The sequence below is a fragment of the Chenopodium album genome, chromosome 11, assembly GCF_948465745.1.
Source record: "Chenopodium album chromosome 11, dcCheAlbu1.1, whole genome shotgun sequence".
NCBI lineage: Eukaryota > Viridiplantae > Streptophyta > Magnoliopsida > Caryophyllales > Amaranthaceae > Chenopodium > Chenopodium album.
The window spans coordinates 47497161-47516859 of NC_137844.1; the positions used below are offsets into that span (position 1 = coordinate 47497161).

Sequence of the window (19699 nt, forward strand, 5' to 3'; positions counted from 1 at the left end):
AAGCCGATTACTGTGGGCAACAGGAGCTGAAATCCGGTTATCCGTCACGGTCAACCGGTGGTCAAATCTGGTCAACCGGTTTCCATCTCCTGTTGACTGTGGTCACGTTGCTTTTTTTTTTAAATTAATATTATTATATTAACTTTTTACACTATTATGAATAATAATAATAAATATTATTCTATTTAAGATTATTATTATAATTATAATTATTAATGTTATATTGTTCGTTATTATTAATTAAAAGAATTATGTATTTGTATCATGCTTCATTATCAGATTACGGGGGTGATGGTGTTGATTATAGCCCGCATTTTCAGACTAGAGAAGTTTTCCCGACCTATCAAGCAGATGTTGATTGGGCTGGAGAGATTGCCACTCCATTAAGGTTCTTTTTGACAAATTCATCGTATAAGAAACAAAGAAATGGGCTTCCAATTAATTACATGAAATGTGATCGGGGGGAGAGAAACAGAGGGGAAAATCGGGACCGTGAAAATGCCACACGCAAGAACACGAAGAGCAAGGGTTGTAAATGTACGTTTCAAATCTCGGCTCGATGTTTGCGGGACATGGAAGGATGGATAATTAAATCTAAAAAGGGTTTAAAAGGCATGCATAACCATCAGCTCATGTTATATCGAGAGGGTCACCGGCAGGTTAGTGGTCTTAGTCCAGCTGCAAAGACGCTTGTTATTGACATGACTTCTGCTGCAGCCAAGCTGCGTCACATTATGGCAGTCGTGAAAGAGATGTTTCCGAATGAGAATCCTAACAAGAGACATATCTACAATGTGAGAAGTCGTGCTCGTCTAGATGCTTGTGAAGGTCGAGATGTTGCGTACCAGTTTGTTCACTTGGCAAATGAGTACAAGTATGTCACTTGGATAAATGTTGATCCAGATACCCGTGCCATCACCCATGCTTTTTTGGCCCACCCAGAGATGGCTAATATGTTACGTATGTATCCACATGTCATTGGGATGGATTCTACGTACAAGACCAACAGATATAACATGTCATTCTTCGAGCTCGTTGGTGTCATGCCTACAAATCAAAAGTTTTTGATCGGATATGCTATATTGAAGAGTGAAACTTATGAAAGCTACAAGTGGGTTTTGGAGAAATTGCAGTTGTACACTGGATTTGAGGTGGCTCCGAATGTTTTTGTTATTGACTGTGAGTTGGGGTTGATGAAGGCTTTGAAAGAGGTCTTTCCAAATTGTGCGCATTTATTATGCAGGTGGCACATTAACAAGGATGTGTTGGCAAGGGCGCACTATTTGTGTGGGAAGGATATGTTGATGGCCGAGAGATTTCGAAATGGTAGATGGAGAAGAGTAATGTGTTCGACCACTGTTGCCGAGTATGAGTTAGAGTTGCAAACTATGAAAGCGACGTGGGGAGCATCAAACCCACCACTGGTGAAATACGTCGAGGAGCAATGGTTGGTCCACAAGAAGAAATTTGTACGAGTTTGGACGAATTTGGTGATGCACTTCGGCAATGTCAACACATGTAGAGTAGAGAGCCAACATTCCGTACTTAAACAATGGTTCGACAGTTCTACAGGAGCATTAGACACTATCTTCCGTCGTGTGCACAACAACATTAAGGGTATGCTAATTGAGATTCGTCACCATTTAGAGGACTCGAGACGGCGAATGGGGTCATAACACAACATCATGCCTTTGCTTCATCTTAACGGCTTTATGTCATTTCGAGGTCTTGATATTTTACAAGACGAGTTGAAGAGGATGAGAGAGTTATCTGATGATGTGTTGGATAGGTGTGGGTGTGCGTTTTTCACGACCCACGGTCTCCCATGTGCATGCACCATGTGGAAAACAATTCTTGCAGGGACGGGGTTGTATTTGGATCAGGTCCATCCATTTTGGAAGACATTAGTGGTCGGTGAAGGCATTGACATTCCTGTTTTTGCTGAGGAGTCAGAGCAGGATGCAGCCTTGTTTAGGTCTTTGGTGGATGAGGTCTTATATCGTGATCCAAGCTTTGTGCGGGGTATCAACCGGGTCCTATTTGAGGAGCTACACCGAGATCAGACTGATTTTATTGATCCAGAGGTCAACGAGACAACAAGGGGTTGACCACCGACAGGTCAATGGTCTCCGTCTACTAGGCATAATCGTAGCAGATTTGAGCATATTTTGGGTTCGTGTGGTCGTAGGGGTGGTCGTAGGGGTGGTCGTCGGGGTGGTTGTACGACACCGATTTATACAGCTTCAGGTTCTTTATTATTATTGTTATTATATTTTTTTTAAACAAATTATTATTATTATTATTATTATTATTATTATTATTAATATTATTTATGACTAATTTGTGCACAATTGTAGTGAATGATTTGAACTTGGAGGAATTTGCATATTTGGATAAAGTTCCAGCCTTCATGCTTCCATTTTTACGAGGGTGGAGTGATCCGCTTGGTGATGGTAACTGTGGATTTCGATGTGTTGTGGATTTCTTCATAGGTGACCAGCATGAATGGATATTATCTCGACGATCGATTGCAAATGAGGTTGGTGCTCATCGAGACATTTATCCTCGAGTGTGCAGAGTTAAACAGTTAGATGTTGCAATCAACCGTATCACATGGACTGGAGGGAGATGCGGCACAGATCATTGGATGGTTGCTTTTGATGACTTGTTTCCGATTGCTAACTTTTATAATGCCGTTGTTATGTGTTTTGGTGTTGGTATAGATGGTCGTGGTGTGTTCCCATGCATCACTGTGCTACCTTGGACTGCTCCGTCAACAGCAACTGGTCCGTATAGGGAGTTTTGCATACTATCTTTAGGGTGGCATTTTGTGCGATTGGACTTTGAACATAATTTCCCAGTACCTCCTATTGCTACTACTTGGTTCGATATACGTGACGATACCGTTACAGGTTGGGAGGATCGATATCAACATAGGCGCGCTACTTGGAACACTGTAGCTAATAGTCAATGATGTGATTGATAGGAGATTTTATTGCATTGTTACTACTGAACTGTTAATTAATAATTTTAAAGACACTATCTAATTATTTTTTCATTTATCAACCAAATCTAATAATTAAAAAAAAAGGGGGCAAATCTAATGATGTCCCAATAATTAACTCCAAATCTAATAAACCAAAAAAAAAAAAAAAAAAAAATCCAAATCTAATGATGTCTCAACAACTATTAAATCCAAATCTAATAAACCAAAAAAAAAAAAAAAAAAAAATCCAAATCTAATGATGTCCCAATAATTATTAACTCCAAATCTAATAAACCAAAAAAAAAAAAAAATCCAAATCTAATGATGTCCCAATAATTATTACCTCCAAATCTAATAATTTTAAAAAAAAAAAAGCCAAATACTCCAAATCTAATAATTAAAAAAACATATCAATCTTCTAACATGTCATTCCACAACTTGATTGTTTCTTGCGTCTTGATCACCGTGGGGGTGATGTTGCCTCCTTGCTCAGCTATGAACTTGCGTAACAGAGACATGAATAATTGCACCCACTGCATAAATGAAATTAAATTGTGTAAGTCAAATTAAATAATTATTAAATGAATAAAGATAATGAAATTAAATAAAAAAATTTTAATTAAATCAACTTAAATAAATGAAATTCATTACTGAAATAAACTTACAAAATCTACGTTTGTCCTATCGGGTCGAGGTGGTGGGCCAAGCACTGCATCAGGACTCATAAGAAGTGGATGTGAGTACGTGTAGAACCAGCTCTCGTAATCATCAGAACAAGTAGGCTCCTCGTCCAACAATGGCAAATAGTCTGAGAGGGGTATACAGTAAGTCCCGACATTAAATCTGTTCCAGAACTGTGGTGCACTTGCGGAGCTAACCGCGTAACTCCGCGTCTCATATGCCGGCCGGCTCGCATAATCGGGTGTAAAACAGGGAGGAGGAATCCCCTGAACGAACCCAAGCTGTCGTACAACTCTGTCAGGGTGGTATGGCTCAACAATGTCTCGATACTATATCCAACCCAGATAAGTAGTTCTCGGGACCGAATGAGCAGGACTCAAAGTATAGGGCCTCCACATAACCTACAAACAATTAAAAAAATATTATTATTAACTAGTAAGTCCAAAAATTAAAATTTTTAATAAATTTGTAGCAAAAAAATATACCTCACGATCTGTCATCTGCTCAAGGCGTCTACGAAAAGAAACTACACGATAGTAGTCCCTTTTCTGAATCTGTGTGTCCTACCTGGTGGCTCGAGCATCAGTCGATGTTATGGCTAAACAACCATGAACAGGTATAAATGCAGGAAAATACTCATAAATCCAAGACTGTAACAACGTTAAACACCCAGCAATCTGTTTGCAACCTATCCGTGAGGCAACGCCTAACTGCCGATACAAATAAGCAAGGGTAGCTGAACTCCATGAATAATGAGAAAGCTGAACATCCTTCTTCTTCACCTCTAAGATGCAAGAAGGAGGAATACGGCTACCACTCTTATCGACAAAAATAGTGCTGCCTAGAACTAACAACAAGAACCCCTGCACCTGGATATCAGTGTCTCCTCTCTCTGCCAGGCATCTTTCATATATGGCCTGACTTGACACCCCCTCATTATCCTAAATGGGTGCTGGCTTGGCAAAAAGTTTATCTGCTCCTATCCCTAAAAACTTCTGAAAGTCAACCTTCAAAGACGCAACATCACTTTGCTATACAACAGCATCACCCTCTACAGGTAACCCAAGTATGTACTGGACATCATGGAGCATAATAGACATCTCGCTGAACGGGAAGTGAAAAGTGTTTGTGTCTGGCTGCCAGCGCTCAACAAACGCCGAAATCAGGGCCCAATCAATGTGATGATGGATGGTGTTATCTAGCCCACTCAAACCAGTACTATCAACTCGTCTACGAACATCATCGGCCATAGCTTTGTGCATCTCATGCAAATTTTGGCACCATTGCGTCCTAGATTGACACTTCAACACGTCTCGATCTTTTTTCTCCCCCATCCAAATTTGCGTAGCGATGTGACCTGCGTAACTTGGAATGACACTACCATCCTTAGGACCACCGAGCATTTGACCCTGAACACACCATGTATTATCATTCGACGCTCGGACAACACGAATTTTGCGAGTTCGGGAAGTACCATCTCCAGTACTCTGAAATCTACCATCAGCACCTCTCCTCAAAGTGACTCCAGATGACGTCTGGCCTTGATTTCCCCTACCTCCCCGATGTCGAACAGATCTCAAACTCCCATTATCGTCCATCAAGCTGTTAATTTAATCCTCATGCCACTCTTCATCCTCCTCCTCGTCCTCCCCTTCACGCCCCTAAACCTCATCATCAACACATGCTCCATCGGATATAGGAACTGATGTCCTCAGTCTCCTAGTCGAAGCAGTCACTGCACGAGTCCTGGTATGTCTCTCACCCAAGCCATCAATACGATCAAACATCATTTTGAGCCTACCTAACTGTCGTCATAACCAAATTAACGAAATTACAATCAATAATAATAATAATAATAATAATAATTCATAACTGTTTAAAAAAAAAAAAAACAATGACAATTATAATATTAATAATAATTAAAGGTACTCAATAGACACTACATTCTGCATCATCTAGCTAGACATGATGTTGTCAATGTTTTGATCATGATTTGTATAACCCGAAAATGCTCTAAATTGAGCATAGTATAACATAATACTAAATCCAGCACTAAACCAACATATTAGATTACATCATGTTCATCCATACTACTACTTGATCACTTTAGCAAAAAGTGTCAAACCTCAACTTGATTCTCATTCATGTTCATCCATACTACTAAGTCCCACTGCCAAGAGTGCCAACTGAATAACCAAATCACTTAATCTACACGAGGAATGATCACTTAGCTATTCGAGCAAGGACTACATTGTAAGCAACCTAGACAAGTCATAAAGGCTCCTAAATTGAACAAAATCAAACAGTAAAGTGTCCAAATATAGCCCCAAAACTATAAAATTCAATTCAACATGTTAAAAACAAAAGAAACAATCATTATCAAGATAACAAACCAACACAAGACTTAGTAGTATGGATGAACATGAATGAGAATCAAGTTGAGGTTTGACACTTTTTGCTAAAGTAATAATCTAATATGATATATTAGATTACATCACCAACAACACCAAAAATTTAAATAAAAAAAAAAAAAAAAAACAGAGTACTCGCAAGACACCAAAACAGAGTACAGACTCAACATCATCATCTTCAATTCAATATACTAATGGCGGCCAAATCGTTACTCTTCAGATTCTAGAGCTATTTTACTTAGGCTAAAGTATCACAATCCTACATTAAGAATGACAAAAGCCTATGGTAAACAAGGAAGAATTTCCAAATCGAGCCTCCCTACATTATGTTTTGGCTGGCCGTTACCGGCGTAGAGAACCAGTTGGCAATCGAATTAAAAAACAAAAAAAAAGAGTACTCGCAGGCTAGTAAATAACCGGAGTGGTAAACCGGTTGGCCGCCACCGTAAACCAATTTCGATCGCCGGTTACCGGTGTTGGCCAACCGGATTTTCACGCCGATAACCAGCCATCGAATTTTAAAAAAAAAAGGCCAAACTCACCTCTTTTGTCGATTTTCCGGCCATGAAACCTTCAGACCACCGCCGCCTGATCAAATCGACGGCGCCTGCTGCAGTCGCCTACCGCGGAGTGCCGCCCCTTACTGCGTGATTGTGGTGGTGGTGTGCAAAGACAGTGGTGGTTGTGGTGTTTGATGGGAGAGGACAAAATAAAAGAAAAAAAAATTAATTAGGGTTTAGTAAGGGCAATATCGGTTTTTTGCTTGAAATGACGGCGGTTTGATAAAAAATGATGGCGGTATTTAGCAATTCACTATTGTATTCCAGAAAAAATAAAAAAAAAAATCGGGTCATGTGGGTACCCGAGTAACTCGAGGTTCGGCCCATGACCCGACTCGTGACCCGAAGATTTAAATGGGCCGGGTACCCAACCCGAAAAATTTAGATTATTTTCCAAAATACTCGTCGGGTATTTTGCGGGTCATTAGGTAGTCGGGACGGGTCAAGCGGGTCGAGTTTTTTTTAACACCCCTAATACATACCCTGAACCAAAAGTTAAATTACATTTTTATTTAGACTATTGTGCGGGCAGCATTCTATTCTTTCGATTTTTCTTTGCCTTGTTATCTCTCTTTCTACTGCCATTTTTGGTAGCGCGTCCCATTATTAAGCAAGCAAGCAAAGCTATATTTGATCATTAGCTCATGTTTCTTCTTATTTCATGAGCACCGAACCCTTAATTATCATTCCACTTTAATTATCATTCCACTTCTTATATGGGGATAATTAAGCTGCCTCTTTGATAATAATCTTGTCAATTAAAGTCAGTGGCCGATCTAGGATTCTCAAGATGGTGAGTCACCATCAAGTATTGATAACATGTGAAAATATGAAGGAAAAAAAAGGATCTAGTTCATAATTAATTTCAATCCAAAAGTTATATAAAATAAAAAATTATATTACATCCAAATTTATTTCAATCCAAAAACATGATATAAAAATCTATACTACAACCATTTAATTAGTACTTAAAAAAATCCATCTTACAAACCGAAAGTACTACAAATAACATGTTACAAAAAAATGATACTATAAAATTATGTATGTACAGTCATTAAAAATAACTAAATTATAAGTGTATTTTTATTTTATAATTTGAAAATCATAGCATATTCTACTAGTTTTTTTTTTTTTTTTTTTTTTTAAAGTTAACAAAAAAATTTTAAATTAGATGCACACATATAAAGATATAATAGTAGGAAAAAAATTCAAAAAATAAAAAAAAAAAAACCTAAAGAGACCTCATGTTAAGTAACCGGTCTATTTTCATTAATAAAGAAAGTGTCAGCTTGAATGTCAAAAAAAATGAGCGTGTGCCGACGTGAATGTGAAATAGCGGGTTGCATCAAGCCATCAAAGAGACCTGTTATTTCAATTAACTGGTCTCTTTGATTAAGTTATTAATTTTATTTTTTTTAACTGAACTTTCAAAAAAAAAAAAAAAAAAAAAAAAAAAAATTGATTCTGATGCACGTGCACCAGTGTGTACCAACGTAGCTCCACCCCTGGTTAAAGTCAACGGGCGACGTTATACATGCATAATCTTCAGGGTGTGTTCTACATACCCGATTTTCACTTATTAGACCTTATATGAACTTATCTGAATTTATTAGACTTTATCAAAACTTTTTATAATAAGTGAAAATCAAGTGAGTTCATATAATAAGTTTTGTATTTGGGTAACACTTATTAGTACTTTTTTCCGGAACTTAACCAAACTAATCTGAACTTGTTACATTTGAAAACATTGTATGGTACGCATTTGGTTATTCATTTTCGAAGGTAATCACGCTTATTCCTTTGGATATGTTGTATGGTATGGTATGGTATGGTATGCGTATATTGTATATATGTCATATTATTTTGCTATATTAGATTGATTGTACAGCTGTTTTAGGGTTATTAATATTGTTGATCTTAGCTTTTTGCATCAATGAAAGTCAAATGCATTAGCTTTTTGAAATAATTGGGATTATGAGGTTTGACTTTCGTTGACTTTCTCTCTTCTCTCTCTTCTCCATGGTTCTTCGATTTTGATCGGTTTCTTCATCAATCTTGACCTCCGATGGCTAAGAAAAAAAAAGCAGAACATCTCTACACCTCAAGTTGCACAACAGAAGACTACTCATGAACCATTTGATGTAATTTTAGCGAATCTGAGAAACTCATGCACCTCCTTTGTTCCAAGTTTGATTCAAGAGGTGGATGAGCTAATTACTCCGACGTCGAGGTTGGTTCACCCTTCTTATGGTCCTATTCCTCGAAGTGATGCTGAGACTATTGCTCTATTGCATGATGATGCTATTCGATCAGCAACTGTAGAAATCAATAGAACAGTACCTAGGGTTTCTAGGTTTACTGTTCCATTGGATCCTGGGATCAGTGGCCATCAATCTGCTGCTGTTTCTTCTGATCCTCAATCCATTCCCCCCTGAACATCCTGATAAGGAAAAAAAGGATCGAGCTGGAGCATTCAATGGGAAGTTGACTGCTAAGGGAGCTCCCCTGTCCTATGTTGCTCCGAAGGTGCAAGATGGGAAGCAAGTTGCTCAATTGCAGGACTCTGAGCTTCGTGAAGGTAATCAAAAGTGGTTTAATGCCCTAGTTTTTTATGTAGTTGGTTTTTATCCTACTATTGATGCTGTTCAACGTTTTATAGCTCAACAATGTGCAAAAACCAGATGTTTTCTGGCACGATGATGGGTACTTTATTATCAATATTCATTCGATTGTTGATAACGACACTATATTATGTTTTGGTCCACACATGTTCCTAGGTAAACCAGCAATAGTTAAACCTTGGAGCCCTAAGTTTGATTTTAGTGCAGAAATACTAAGGACTATCCCTTTGTGGGTTAAGTTCCCTAACCTATCATTGAACTGCTGGGGCTCTAACACCCTTAGTCGTATTGGCAGCTTGCTTGGGGTGCTAATTTGTGCAGATGAGTGCATAACTAGACAATTGAGGGTGTCTTTTACTAGGATTCTCATTGAAATTGATGTTACTAAGCTTATGCCTAAATATGTGTTTGTTGAGAGCCCTTCAAAGGAATTGCTGGAGCTTAAGGTGGTGTATGAGTGGCCCTACCCTTTTGCTCTAAGTGCAATAAGTTTGGCCATGATTGTGCTGCCAAGCCTGTTCCTGCTCCTTCCAAGCAAAATCAGAAACAACCAACTGTTCCTGCAGCTCCTACAAAGCAACATCAGGTCTGGGTTCCCAAACCCAATCAGGGCCCTGCTAATGTCCCTGCTTCTGATAACACTGTTCATGGGTAGTCTGTTATCACTCCTTCTGTTACTACTGCCCAGAATAACTCAGATGAAGGTTGGAGAATTGTTTGAAGGAAAACAAAGAGTCAACATACTAGAGATAACAAGCCAGCTGCTACTTCAAATGCTTTTGTGGCATTAATGGCCAGTGAAACAAATGGTGTTGGTGGTTTTACTATTAATCCAATCGGGGGTGAGGCTAATCCCCCTCTGGTGCCATGATTATCTCTGTCTGGAATGTCAAGGAGCTGAATGACCCTAGCAAAGTAGCTTCTGTAAATAGGTTGCTTTACTCTCATTCAGTTGATGTGGTTGGTATTCTGGAAACTAAAGTTAAAACTCATAATAGTGTTGGTTTTCAAAGGAAATTTGGTCCATCTTGGTCTTGGAGTGCAACTATGATTACTCTCCTAAGGGCAGGATTTGGGTTGGTTGGAATGCAAATAAGGTCACTGTTACTATTCTGCAGGTTAATAAGCAATTTATACACTGTATTGTCCTTAGCAAGAATTTATCTACTCAGATTCAGCTCACTGTTGTCTATATTCTTCATTCTATTCATGATAGACTTTCCCTATGGGAAGGCATCAAGAATCTTTCTATTCAGCATTCCCCCTGGTTATATGCTGGTGATTTTAACTCTGTTCTTAGTTCTTTGGACAGGTGTCATGGTAATGTATCGATCAGGTGCTTCTCAAGGATCCTAATTCTGTCTCAAGTGAGATAATCTCCTTTTACAAGTCTTTTTTAGGGACTAAGGCCCCCTGTCTTCCTGCTATTGACCTTGTTAGTTTGAGAAGGGGTAAGCAGCTTAGTTTAGCTGCTCAGCAATCTCTCATTCAGCATGTTTCTCATGTTGAAATTGATGCTGCCCTCAAGGATATTGATAACACTAAGGCTCTTGGTATTGATGGTTTTTACTCTTTCTTCTTTATAAGAACTTGGCATATTGTGAAAGATGATATTTATGCTAGTTTATTCACTTCTTTGATAGAGGAATTTTGCAGAAACAGTGGAACTGTACTTCTATAACTCTGGTTCCTAAGGTCCTTAATGCTTCTCATGTTAAGGATTTCAGACCCATAGCTTGCTGTACTATGGTCTACAAGCTTATTTCTAAAGTTATCACTGCTAGACTTGCTAGTGTCATTGGTGAGGTTATTGATGATGCTCAAGCAGGTTTTATTCATGGGAAACATATTGGGGGGTAACATTCTGCTCGCAACTGAGCTGATCAAAGGATACAATCATAAATTTATCTCTCCTAGATGTATGGTTAAGGTGGATCTGAAGAAAGCTTATGACTCTGTTGAATGGATTTTTCTGATTTCTGTTCTATAAGAATTGGGTTTCCCTCAGATTTTTGTTAACTGGATCTGGAATTGCCTTCTGTCTCTTACACTATTCTCATCAATGGTATTCTTGCCCCTCCCTTTGAAGCCAAGAAAGGTTTAAGACATGGTGATCCCACGTCCCTCTTTCTCTTTGCTATAGGCATGGAATACCTTTCCAGAGGCCTTTATGAGCTTCGCTTCAATCTTGATTTTAACTTTCACCCTAGATGTGAAAAGCTTGGCTTGACTCTTATGATGTTTGCTGATGATTTGTTGCTATTCTCTAAAGCTGATGATACATCTGTTCAGCTGCTTTTCCAGGCCTTTACTAAATTATCTAAAGCTTCTAGCCTTTCTACCAATCTGGATAAGAGTGAAGTGTTTTTTGGTGGGGTTCCTGCTGAGATTCAAGCTGTCCTTAGGGGCCAGTTGGGGGTCTCCCAAGGTGTCATTCCTTTTAAATACCTTGAGGTTCCTCTTTCTTCTAAAAAACTTACTATCTCTCAATGTAAGCCGCCCTTAGTTGAGAAGGTTACAACAAGGATTCAAGGGTGGATGGCAAAACATCTTTCTTATGCTGGCAGGCTTCAATTGGTTAAGAGTGCTTTGTTTGCTATTCAGACTTACTGGGCCCAAATTTTCATTCTCCTTCAGAAAATTCTGAAGGAGATTGAAGCAAGGTTCAGGTGCTTCCTCTGGACTGGTTCTTCAGCCTTTTCTAAGAAGTCTTTGGTTGCTTGGAGTAATATCTGTCTTCCCAAGGTGTGTGGTGGCTGAAAAATGCTCTCTCTCCCTGAGTTGAACAAGGCTGCTGTCACAAAGCTTCTTTGGGATATTGCTCACAAAGCTGACAATCTTTGGGTTAAGTGGGTTCACATCTACTATTTCAGAAATAGAGATTGCTAGACTGCCCCTGCTCCTAGTAAATGTTCTTGGTTTTTGAAAAAGATTATTAGCTGCAGGGATATAGTAAATAATTTGGGAGGTTGGGATACCTTTACTCATGGTGATGGGATGAAGATTAAGAAGCTTTATGCTGCTATTAGACCCCAGTATCCTAAGGTTCCTTGGAAGAGACTCATTTGTAATAATTTGGCTACCCCTAAGAGCATTTTCATATTATGTCTAGCTCTTTGGAATAGACTTGCTACAAAAGACAGACTGGTTCAATGGGGTATCTCTTGTGACCCTAAATGCTTCTTTTGTTTGCAAGAGAATGAGAGTATTCAACATTTGTTTTTTTATTGTACTTTTTTAAGGCAGGTCTTGTAATACCCCGTATTTTTATGTATTTTTTATAAAGTATTTAAGTATTAATAAAATTTATTGTTAAGGGCTCAAGTATTTTAATTAAATATTTTAAAGGGTTAAAGTATTTTAAGTATAAGGTTTTATAAAAGTAAAATATATTTTGGACCAAACGTTTATTAATTATTGGGCAATGTAAATTATTCCTACATACTCTTATTGGAATAACCCATTCCAAAACCCATAACTTAAGCCCTATCCCATAACTTAAGCCCACATTTTTATAAGCCCAAATTTAACCCTACACTCCCTACTCTATAAATACACCATGAATCCCCAAAAATTTCCCACACAAAAAGGTTAGTCTTATTTTCTTTCTCCTTTATTTTATTAATTTGTGGTTTTGATTTTATTGTTTGAAATTAATTTAATTGGTATCAAATTGTATTCTGATGATTAAACTTTATAATTTCAGATTTTATAAATGTCATAATTTTCAGATTTTGTAAATTTTATAACCTAGGGTTTTTAATTATTGAAAATCACGGTTTCAGGGTTTTTATGAACAATTGATTTAGGGCTTTTATAGTAATGATGTTTTGAAATTTTGGTGATTATAACTAATGATTACTTTAACTTAATTCCAGATTATTTTGAACACGTAAATTCGTGTTTTAATTTTTAGATTTCCGTTCGTTAATATTAATCCCGTTTTAATCCTGATCAGGTTCTGAACTCATCCGATTTTGATAAAAAAAAAAGTAGTGTTTTCCATGTGTAAACAACGTTTTAAGAAAGACTCACTACCATTGGTAATGAACACCATCCTCTCGTGGCCAAATTCAGCCTCTAAATATGATTTTCGGGCAGTTTTTTATTTTTAACGAAGTTTTTTATGCTTAAAATTTTATCCTTGAGTTTGATTAATAAAATTAATTATGTTTAAAGTTAATTAAGCATAAATATATGTTTTATTGAAGTTTTAAGAGGTTTTTCATCATATTATATTGTTGGAAATTACGTGGGTTAGTAATATTAATTGTTGTTTTTTTAGGAAGTGATTATTTCCTAGGAGACTTTTAATTGAGTATTAAAGTGATGTGTTGATAAAGTTTTGAAGGGTTTTTTATTTAATCTAAAGTGCTGTAAATAGTTTCTAAGTACTACTTTTGATGTTTTATAAAGAGGGTTTAATCACCCATTAAAAAGGGAGATTATTAGGGGGTTTTAAATAATTTTCAGATTTTTATTAAACTTTAAACTTGTTGTAATTTCATGTATAAGAGTATATTTTAAGGTTTTTATGAAGAAAATTTAAAGAACTATATATAAGCCTTTAATTTTAACTAAAGGGAAGGTTTTAAAGTGTTGTTTGATTTGGATTTTGAAGGTTTTAAAGTAAGTTGGTATTGCTGTAAATTTGATTGATTGGGTATTGATTGAGATGTTATTGTTTGGTTTAGGAGAGGAGTTTATTGAAGGTAATTTCTAGATAGTAAAGTGGCATACCAATTCGTTTATTCAAGGTACGTACGAGTTACAAAACCTTGCCTTTAGAAGCATGTTTAGGGATGTATCGCGAACTTAGTATCATGTATAGAGAAGACTGAGAATGATTGTTTGGTTATACATTGCGATTTTCGTATGATGTGCACTATTTTACTTTGCAAATATTATTTATGCATTAACTTTTTAAGATACGCTTAGAGGCAAAGGTATGTGAATATGTGGAATGATTTATTTATTACTCATTCATGATTATTGAAATAGAATGAGTAAAGGAAGAATTCAAGTCTTATGAGACGAGGTTAAGGTTTTGGTGGTGCCTTATGCACTCAAGGTGTTTATACACCGAGGTAGTTAAAGGAACCAATAATGAACATTGCTTGTCACTAATTAATCAAGAATTGAATTGGAAATTTGGTGTACTTGATTGAATGGATATTGGATTGTTTGTATTGTTATGCATATGAGTCATCACCAAATCTAAACTTGTAAATCACGTAAAGTGCAAGATGGATGAGCAATAAAACTCCGGATTTGTGCACATCTAGAGTAATGACAAACAGGGGTTGGGGTACACGGGTATTAGCCGTGCACTTTTCTCGAGGCCGTCTGATCTACGAGTCTCTTATTTCAAATAATTTTCAAAAACTAGGAGTTAGGTGAGATCTCATACTAACTACGATCACGGAGTCGCGCCCGTGGTCGTTGGATGTTTATTGATGTTTCCGAAAGGAGGCATGGGGTTTTTCCTTTATTGATGTTCCAAATGGAGCATGGGTTGGACAACCTTGTCTATTTGCTTAATCCAATGAATAAAAATGATGAGTTAACTACTTTTAACTAATGGAGTCTTAGTAAATTGATAGTTGAGTCATGTGTTGAGTCTACAAATTAATGATGTGTGTTGATTGATTATTAATAGCATGCTAGGGATTTCTTATTATGTTTCGCAGCTTGTATGTACTCAGCTTTGCTGATTACGTACTTTTGTGTGTGTCTTTATTTGGTCACGGCCTTCGCCTTTCAATGACCCTGTGACGATCCAATTTTTACACTTGTAATATTGGGGAGCAGATTAACCACAGGTTCTTACACTTTCAGCATTCGCATCAAGGTTGTGGGATTTTGAGTGGAGTGTTGGTTACTTTTCACTATTTATTTTGCTATTTACTTTTGAATTCATTAAACTCAATTTCATTTTATACTATTTTAACTAAATTGGGTTTTGAATAAGGGCCTTAATGTTTCCAAGTTGTAAGATTTAATTTAGTTTTGGTTATTGGTTTTGAAACTTATTTATAACTGATTTAGTTTTCCGCTGCTAATTTCTGATATAGCCTTAACGTTTGAACACGTGGCGGTAGCACGCCAGAAATTCTCTTGAATATTGTTCAGGTTACTCCCAGGTTTAAAGAGAGAATTATTGGGGTGTTACAGGTCTGGAGCAAAGTTTTGACTATTATGAAGATTTCCAAGCCTGCCCAGAAATTTGATGATGAAATTGAATGGCTAAAGAGGAACTGTAGAAAATCCAGCATGAAAAACAAGCTGCTGCAAGTTGTTTTTACTGAAACTGTGTACAGTATCTAGATTCAGAGGAATTCAGTGCTATTCACAGGAAGCTGCAAGACTGTTGATAGTTCAATTAGGAATATTATCTTCAGAACTGCTTGCAGGTGTCCTATTGCTAGCATGAAATATCTGGTTATTTAACTTCTGTTAGCTGTTTGTTTTTGTTCTGTTTGGTGGTCTTTCTGGTTATGCTTCTTTTTCTGTCTTTTTGGTGTCTGGGAGTTTTGGATTCTTCTGTCTAACCCTGTTGTGGGGCTTGTCCTGCAACTGAGTCTAGAGCATCTTGTTTCTAGTTGCTTTTGTTGCTGTGCTGCTTCTGGTGCCTGGCACCCTTTCTGGAAGGTGGTCAGCTGCATCAGAGGCAGTCTTGGTTCCTGTTCTTGTGGTGAACCCTTCCTAGAAGGTGGCACCATGGTTTCAGGAACTGTTAGGGTGTTTGGTTGCCTTTTACTTGGCTTGTGTAGTTTGGAATGGCAACTTAGCTTGTTGTAAGTTGTAATTTTTTTGTTCTCCTTTTGGTAATAAAATTCCTATTTTCCAAAAAAAAATATTGTTGATCTTAGGAAATATTATTATTGAGGGTTTTGCTATTCTAGACGAGAATGTAAAAAGTCAAAATAATACATGAATTGTGATGTATAGTAATAAGAGCTAGCTAACTAGGCCTAGGCAAAAACAATTTCAATTGGCGTAATAATAGAGTTAAATCATCTCAGATACTAATTAAAAACCCTCTCACTAGTCAAAAATTGAAGACATTAAAGAGGTCTACAGAAGCTGGCCAAGCTAGGCATTTCGTTTTCCACGTTAAGAGCGGGCGTTGGCCGTGCCATGTTACGGTGGGTTATGAATCTTAATGATGGGTTGCTTTGCTTGTTTATAAACCGGTGTGCTACCTATTTTGAATTCCATTAAACCCACTTATTATTATTATTATATTATTATTAATTTATTAACCAACCAATTGTTAGGTTGTCTTGTTGCTACATACTAGGCAGCGGCATGCATGCACTTTCTTTCATCTTGCATCAATAATATAATGCAACATTTACCCAATATGGAGTACGTAATGCTTTTTCCCTTTTTTGTTATGCGTTTTAATTTTGACATCATTTATAAATTCTATTTTGACTTATTTATGTGATATATGTATAAAATATAAAACAATAGCTTCAAGGAATTTTCATGGATTCGTCTTAATGTAATATCAACTGTTTACAATTTATTTATTGACAATTGATATTAAATATTAATAGCTAAATTTAGATATTCATATTGACAAATATGATAAAAGAAACATATCAACCGAAAAAATAACTATAAATATATTACTATATTAGACAACTTAATTTTTGTTTAGGTTTTTAATAATTAATTATTTTTTACGATGAGATTAGAAGAAAAAAAATGTTCATTGTAATAATTTTGTAGTACTACTTCAACTTACATACTTGTTCCCAAAAAAAAAAAAAAAAAAAAATAAAATAAAAACTTACGTACAAAAATATGCGAACTATCCTTGTTCAAATGTAATAACAACCATTATTATCCTACATTTTCTCTCGTTTATTTATTTATATCACAAATGCAAATTTGACATACTCTATCTTTAAATATTTTTTTCTTAAATGATTTGTCCATATCAATTGGTGCGATTAATTAAAAAAAATAAAAATTGTACACACCATGGAAGAAGTATTATACACAGTCGTAATTTCATACGTCATTTTCTTTAGGCATATGAAGTTTATTTTGACTCATATATTCTCCTATGACAAAAAGGTGGACTAATACAAGTCCATTTTTTCCATGCAAATTATGACCGTACCTCAATTCTTACGGTTTTTTTGATCCGATACTTACGAGTCAGACACTTGAGAGTGAGGGGGAAGGGTAATGGATCCCCACCTTCAAACTCTCAAAGTGTCTCTAGTGGAGATTGAACCCCCAACCTCAAGGTTGAAAGGTGACAATCTTCTCATTAAACCAAGCTTAGCTTGGTAACTCTCTGCTTCCTTAGCTTTTTCATTTTTTTAATAAATTTTATTGCGGCAATCAGTTCCTGCTAATTTTGATATTTGCGAAAATTCACTAATCTAATAAACAAATCAAGCTGAGGTATTACTAGTCACAAGTGTTTGTATCGACTAATGACTACTAATTTGTTCTTAATTAAGTGGTTTTTGATGTACCACGTCAACAGATAGATGATTAACCATTAGGTACAAAGTTAAAGTTAAGTTTGACAACAGTATGCAAAAATTAAACTGCAAAAGGAGTATCTTTAAGCTAATTTATTCATACTAGTATATTTATTACTATATTGTTTGCATGTCAAGGCATTTCCTTCTGAATTACCACTAATACATTATTAGAAATTTGGAGTGCTCTATTGCCTTATAGGTTGCATTTTTTTTTTTTTTTTCCTTTACAGAGTAAATGAAAATATATAGATAGCTTGCCTCCTTTCCAAGTCAAATATATAAATTATTTAATCAAATCGTACGAAATATATACTTCGTATATGGAATGTCTTACCTCCTTTATCCCAAAAAATTGTCGATATTAATAATAAATCAATTAAATTTCTACAGTAATATCCATTTTAATAATATCATTATAGCAAATAAATCCAACGTATAAAGAGCAAATTATGACAAAATGAAAAAAGAATAGGTCATAAAACACGTCAAAAAGGGAAGAAATTTATCAAATGTTGAAAATCTAAACCCTTAAAATGAAATACAATATGGAGTTTTTTTTTTTTTTTTTTTTTTTTTTTGAAATCCATTAAAATCAATGGTTTACAATCTATCTATAATCAATACTAAAATAACAACAGCTAACATCATTCATTTATACAAATTGTACATGTATCCGCTTCTCCTTCATCAATTTTTTCCCGCTTAATTTATTTTTTTTCTTTCACATTTATTAGTGGAAAAAGCTAAATATTGACTACAAAATACTTTAATATATAATACTATACATTAACTCTTCACTAGAGATTTTTTTAAATAAACCTTTTGATGACAACCCTTTACCCAATGAAACATTATTTTATGCATTTATACGGAGTATTGTTTTAGTATATAGCTCTCTTTTTTTTTAATCATATACGTGCATCGCACGGGAGCTAATATAGTAATGAGGGGTGTCCATAATTTGGATTAAAACCGAAATCCAATCCAGTCCAAACCAAATTATCAATTCAGATCGGATCCGAACTTTAAATCGAATCGGATTGGATTGAGATTTTTTAATTTGAAAATTCGGATTTTCCGATTGGTTCGGATTGACCCTAATTGGATCCAATCCAAACCGAAAACCGAATTGTAAAATTAAGCAGGTATAAATGTGGATTTCTTTGTTTTTTGAAGCTTAGGTCAAATACTTCCTATTACATAAATTTAATTAGGGAGACTTTGTATTAATTAATTAACGACTTGATGTTGAACTACTTATTTTAATCATGATTTTGAAGACTTGTATTTATATTAAAACTTAATTTTTTATAATCGTATTAGGCGCTAAAAAATACTCGTAAAATATTATAATTCGGATTTTTGGATCGGATCCAAATAACCGAATTTCAATTTGGATTGGATCAGATTGGATTGGGAGAGAAATTTGAATCAGATCGGATTGGAAAATTGAAAACGAAATTATATTTCGGATTGGAACGGATTTGGATTAAATTCAAACCGAAAATCGAACGGACACCCCAAACAAAATACTCCTTACTAATTTTATTTTTATTTTATTTTATTTTATTAATAAAGAATAGAATAGTAAAACTCATTATTTGTTTTTTTTTTATAAAAATAATAAAGAATTTTCTAGATCATGTTTATGTAGCTGTATGCCTGTATTTGACTAGAATTGGCTTAATCCATCCATCAATAAAACTATCACAGTCACCACTTTTTCTCAGCCGCCAATCATAAAACCCCCCCAAAAAAGAAAATAATTAATCCTTAATTACTGTATAAACCAAAACCGCCCCTTGTTTATTTTTCCCCCCTTCACCAAGAAACAAAAATTTCATTTCCTTTTTTTTCCCAAAATTAAAAATAAAAAAAAAAATTAAATTAATTTTAACCACCCCATAAAAGTCCCCAATTTTCTCTC

General features: G+C 35.7%; 3 protein-coding genes across 3 annotated transcripts; 2 read left to right on the forward strand and 1 right to left on the reverse strand.

The window, feature by feature from the left end:
• Positions 1-251: 251 nt before the first annotated feature.
• Positions 252-1676, forward strand: LOC145566717 (protein FAR-RED IMPAIRED RESPONSE 1-like). The gene has a single exon (XM_081626047.1). The coding sequence runs from the start codon at positions 252-254 to the stop codon at positions 1674-1676; it is 1425 nt and encodes a 474-aa protein (XP_081482173.1).
• A 9-nt stretch (positions 1677-1685) lies between these two features.
• Positions 1686-2974, forward strand: LOC145566718 (uncharacterized). The gene is made up of 2 exons (XM_081626048.1): positions 1686-2103; positions 2358-2974. Exons 1-2 carry the CDS (start codon positions 1686-1688, stop codon positions 2972-2974), a joined length of 1035 nt encoding a protein of 344 aa, XP_081482174.1.
• Positions 2975-3396: 422 nt separating this feature from the next.
• LOC145566720 (uncharacterized) lies at positions 3397-5265 on the reverse strand. Its single transcript, XM_081626049.1, has 5 exons — positions 4705-5265; positions 4235-4608; positions 4153-4180; positions 3652-3996; positions 3397-3519 (listed from the first exon to the last, which is right to left on the reverse strand). Exons 1-5 carry the CDS (start codon positions 5263-5265, stop codon positions 3397-3399), a joined length of 1431 nt encoding a protein of 476 aa, XP_081482175.1.
• Positions 5266-19699: the final 14434 nt, after the last annotated feature.

Bases quoted from the DNA above. Each gene is read 5' to 3' on its own strand.
- LOC145566717 (XM_081626047.1), top strand. From the start codon at position 252: ATGTATTTGTATCATGCTTCATTATCAGATTACGGGGGTGATGGTGTT.
- LOC145566718 (XM_081626048.1), top strand. From the start codon at position 1,686: ATGCCTTTGCTTCATCTTAACGGCTTTATGTCATTTCGAGGTCTTGAT. The intron at 2,104-2,357 runs GTTGACCACCGA...GCACAATTGTAG, and splicing joins GGTCAACGAGACAACAAGGG to TGAATGATTTGAACTTGGAG.
- LOC145566720 (XM_081626049.1), bottom strand. From the start codon at position 5,265: ATGGACGATAATGGGAGTTTGAGATCTGTTCGACATCGGGGAGGTAGG. The intron at 4,181-4,234 runs GTAGGACACACA...TTCTTTTCGTAG, and splicing joins ACTGATGCTCGAGCCACCAG to ACGCCTTGAGCAGATGACAG. The intron at 3,997-4,152 runs GTATATTTTTTT...GGTTGGATATAG, and splicing joins AGCAGATGACAGATCGTGAG to TATCGAGACATTGTTGAGCC.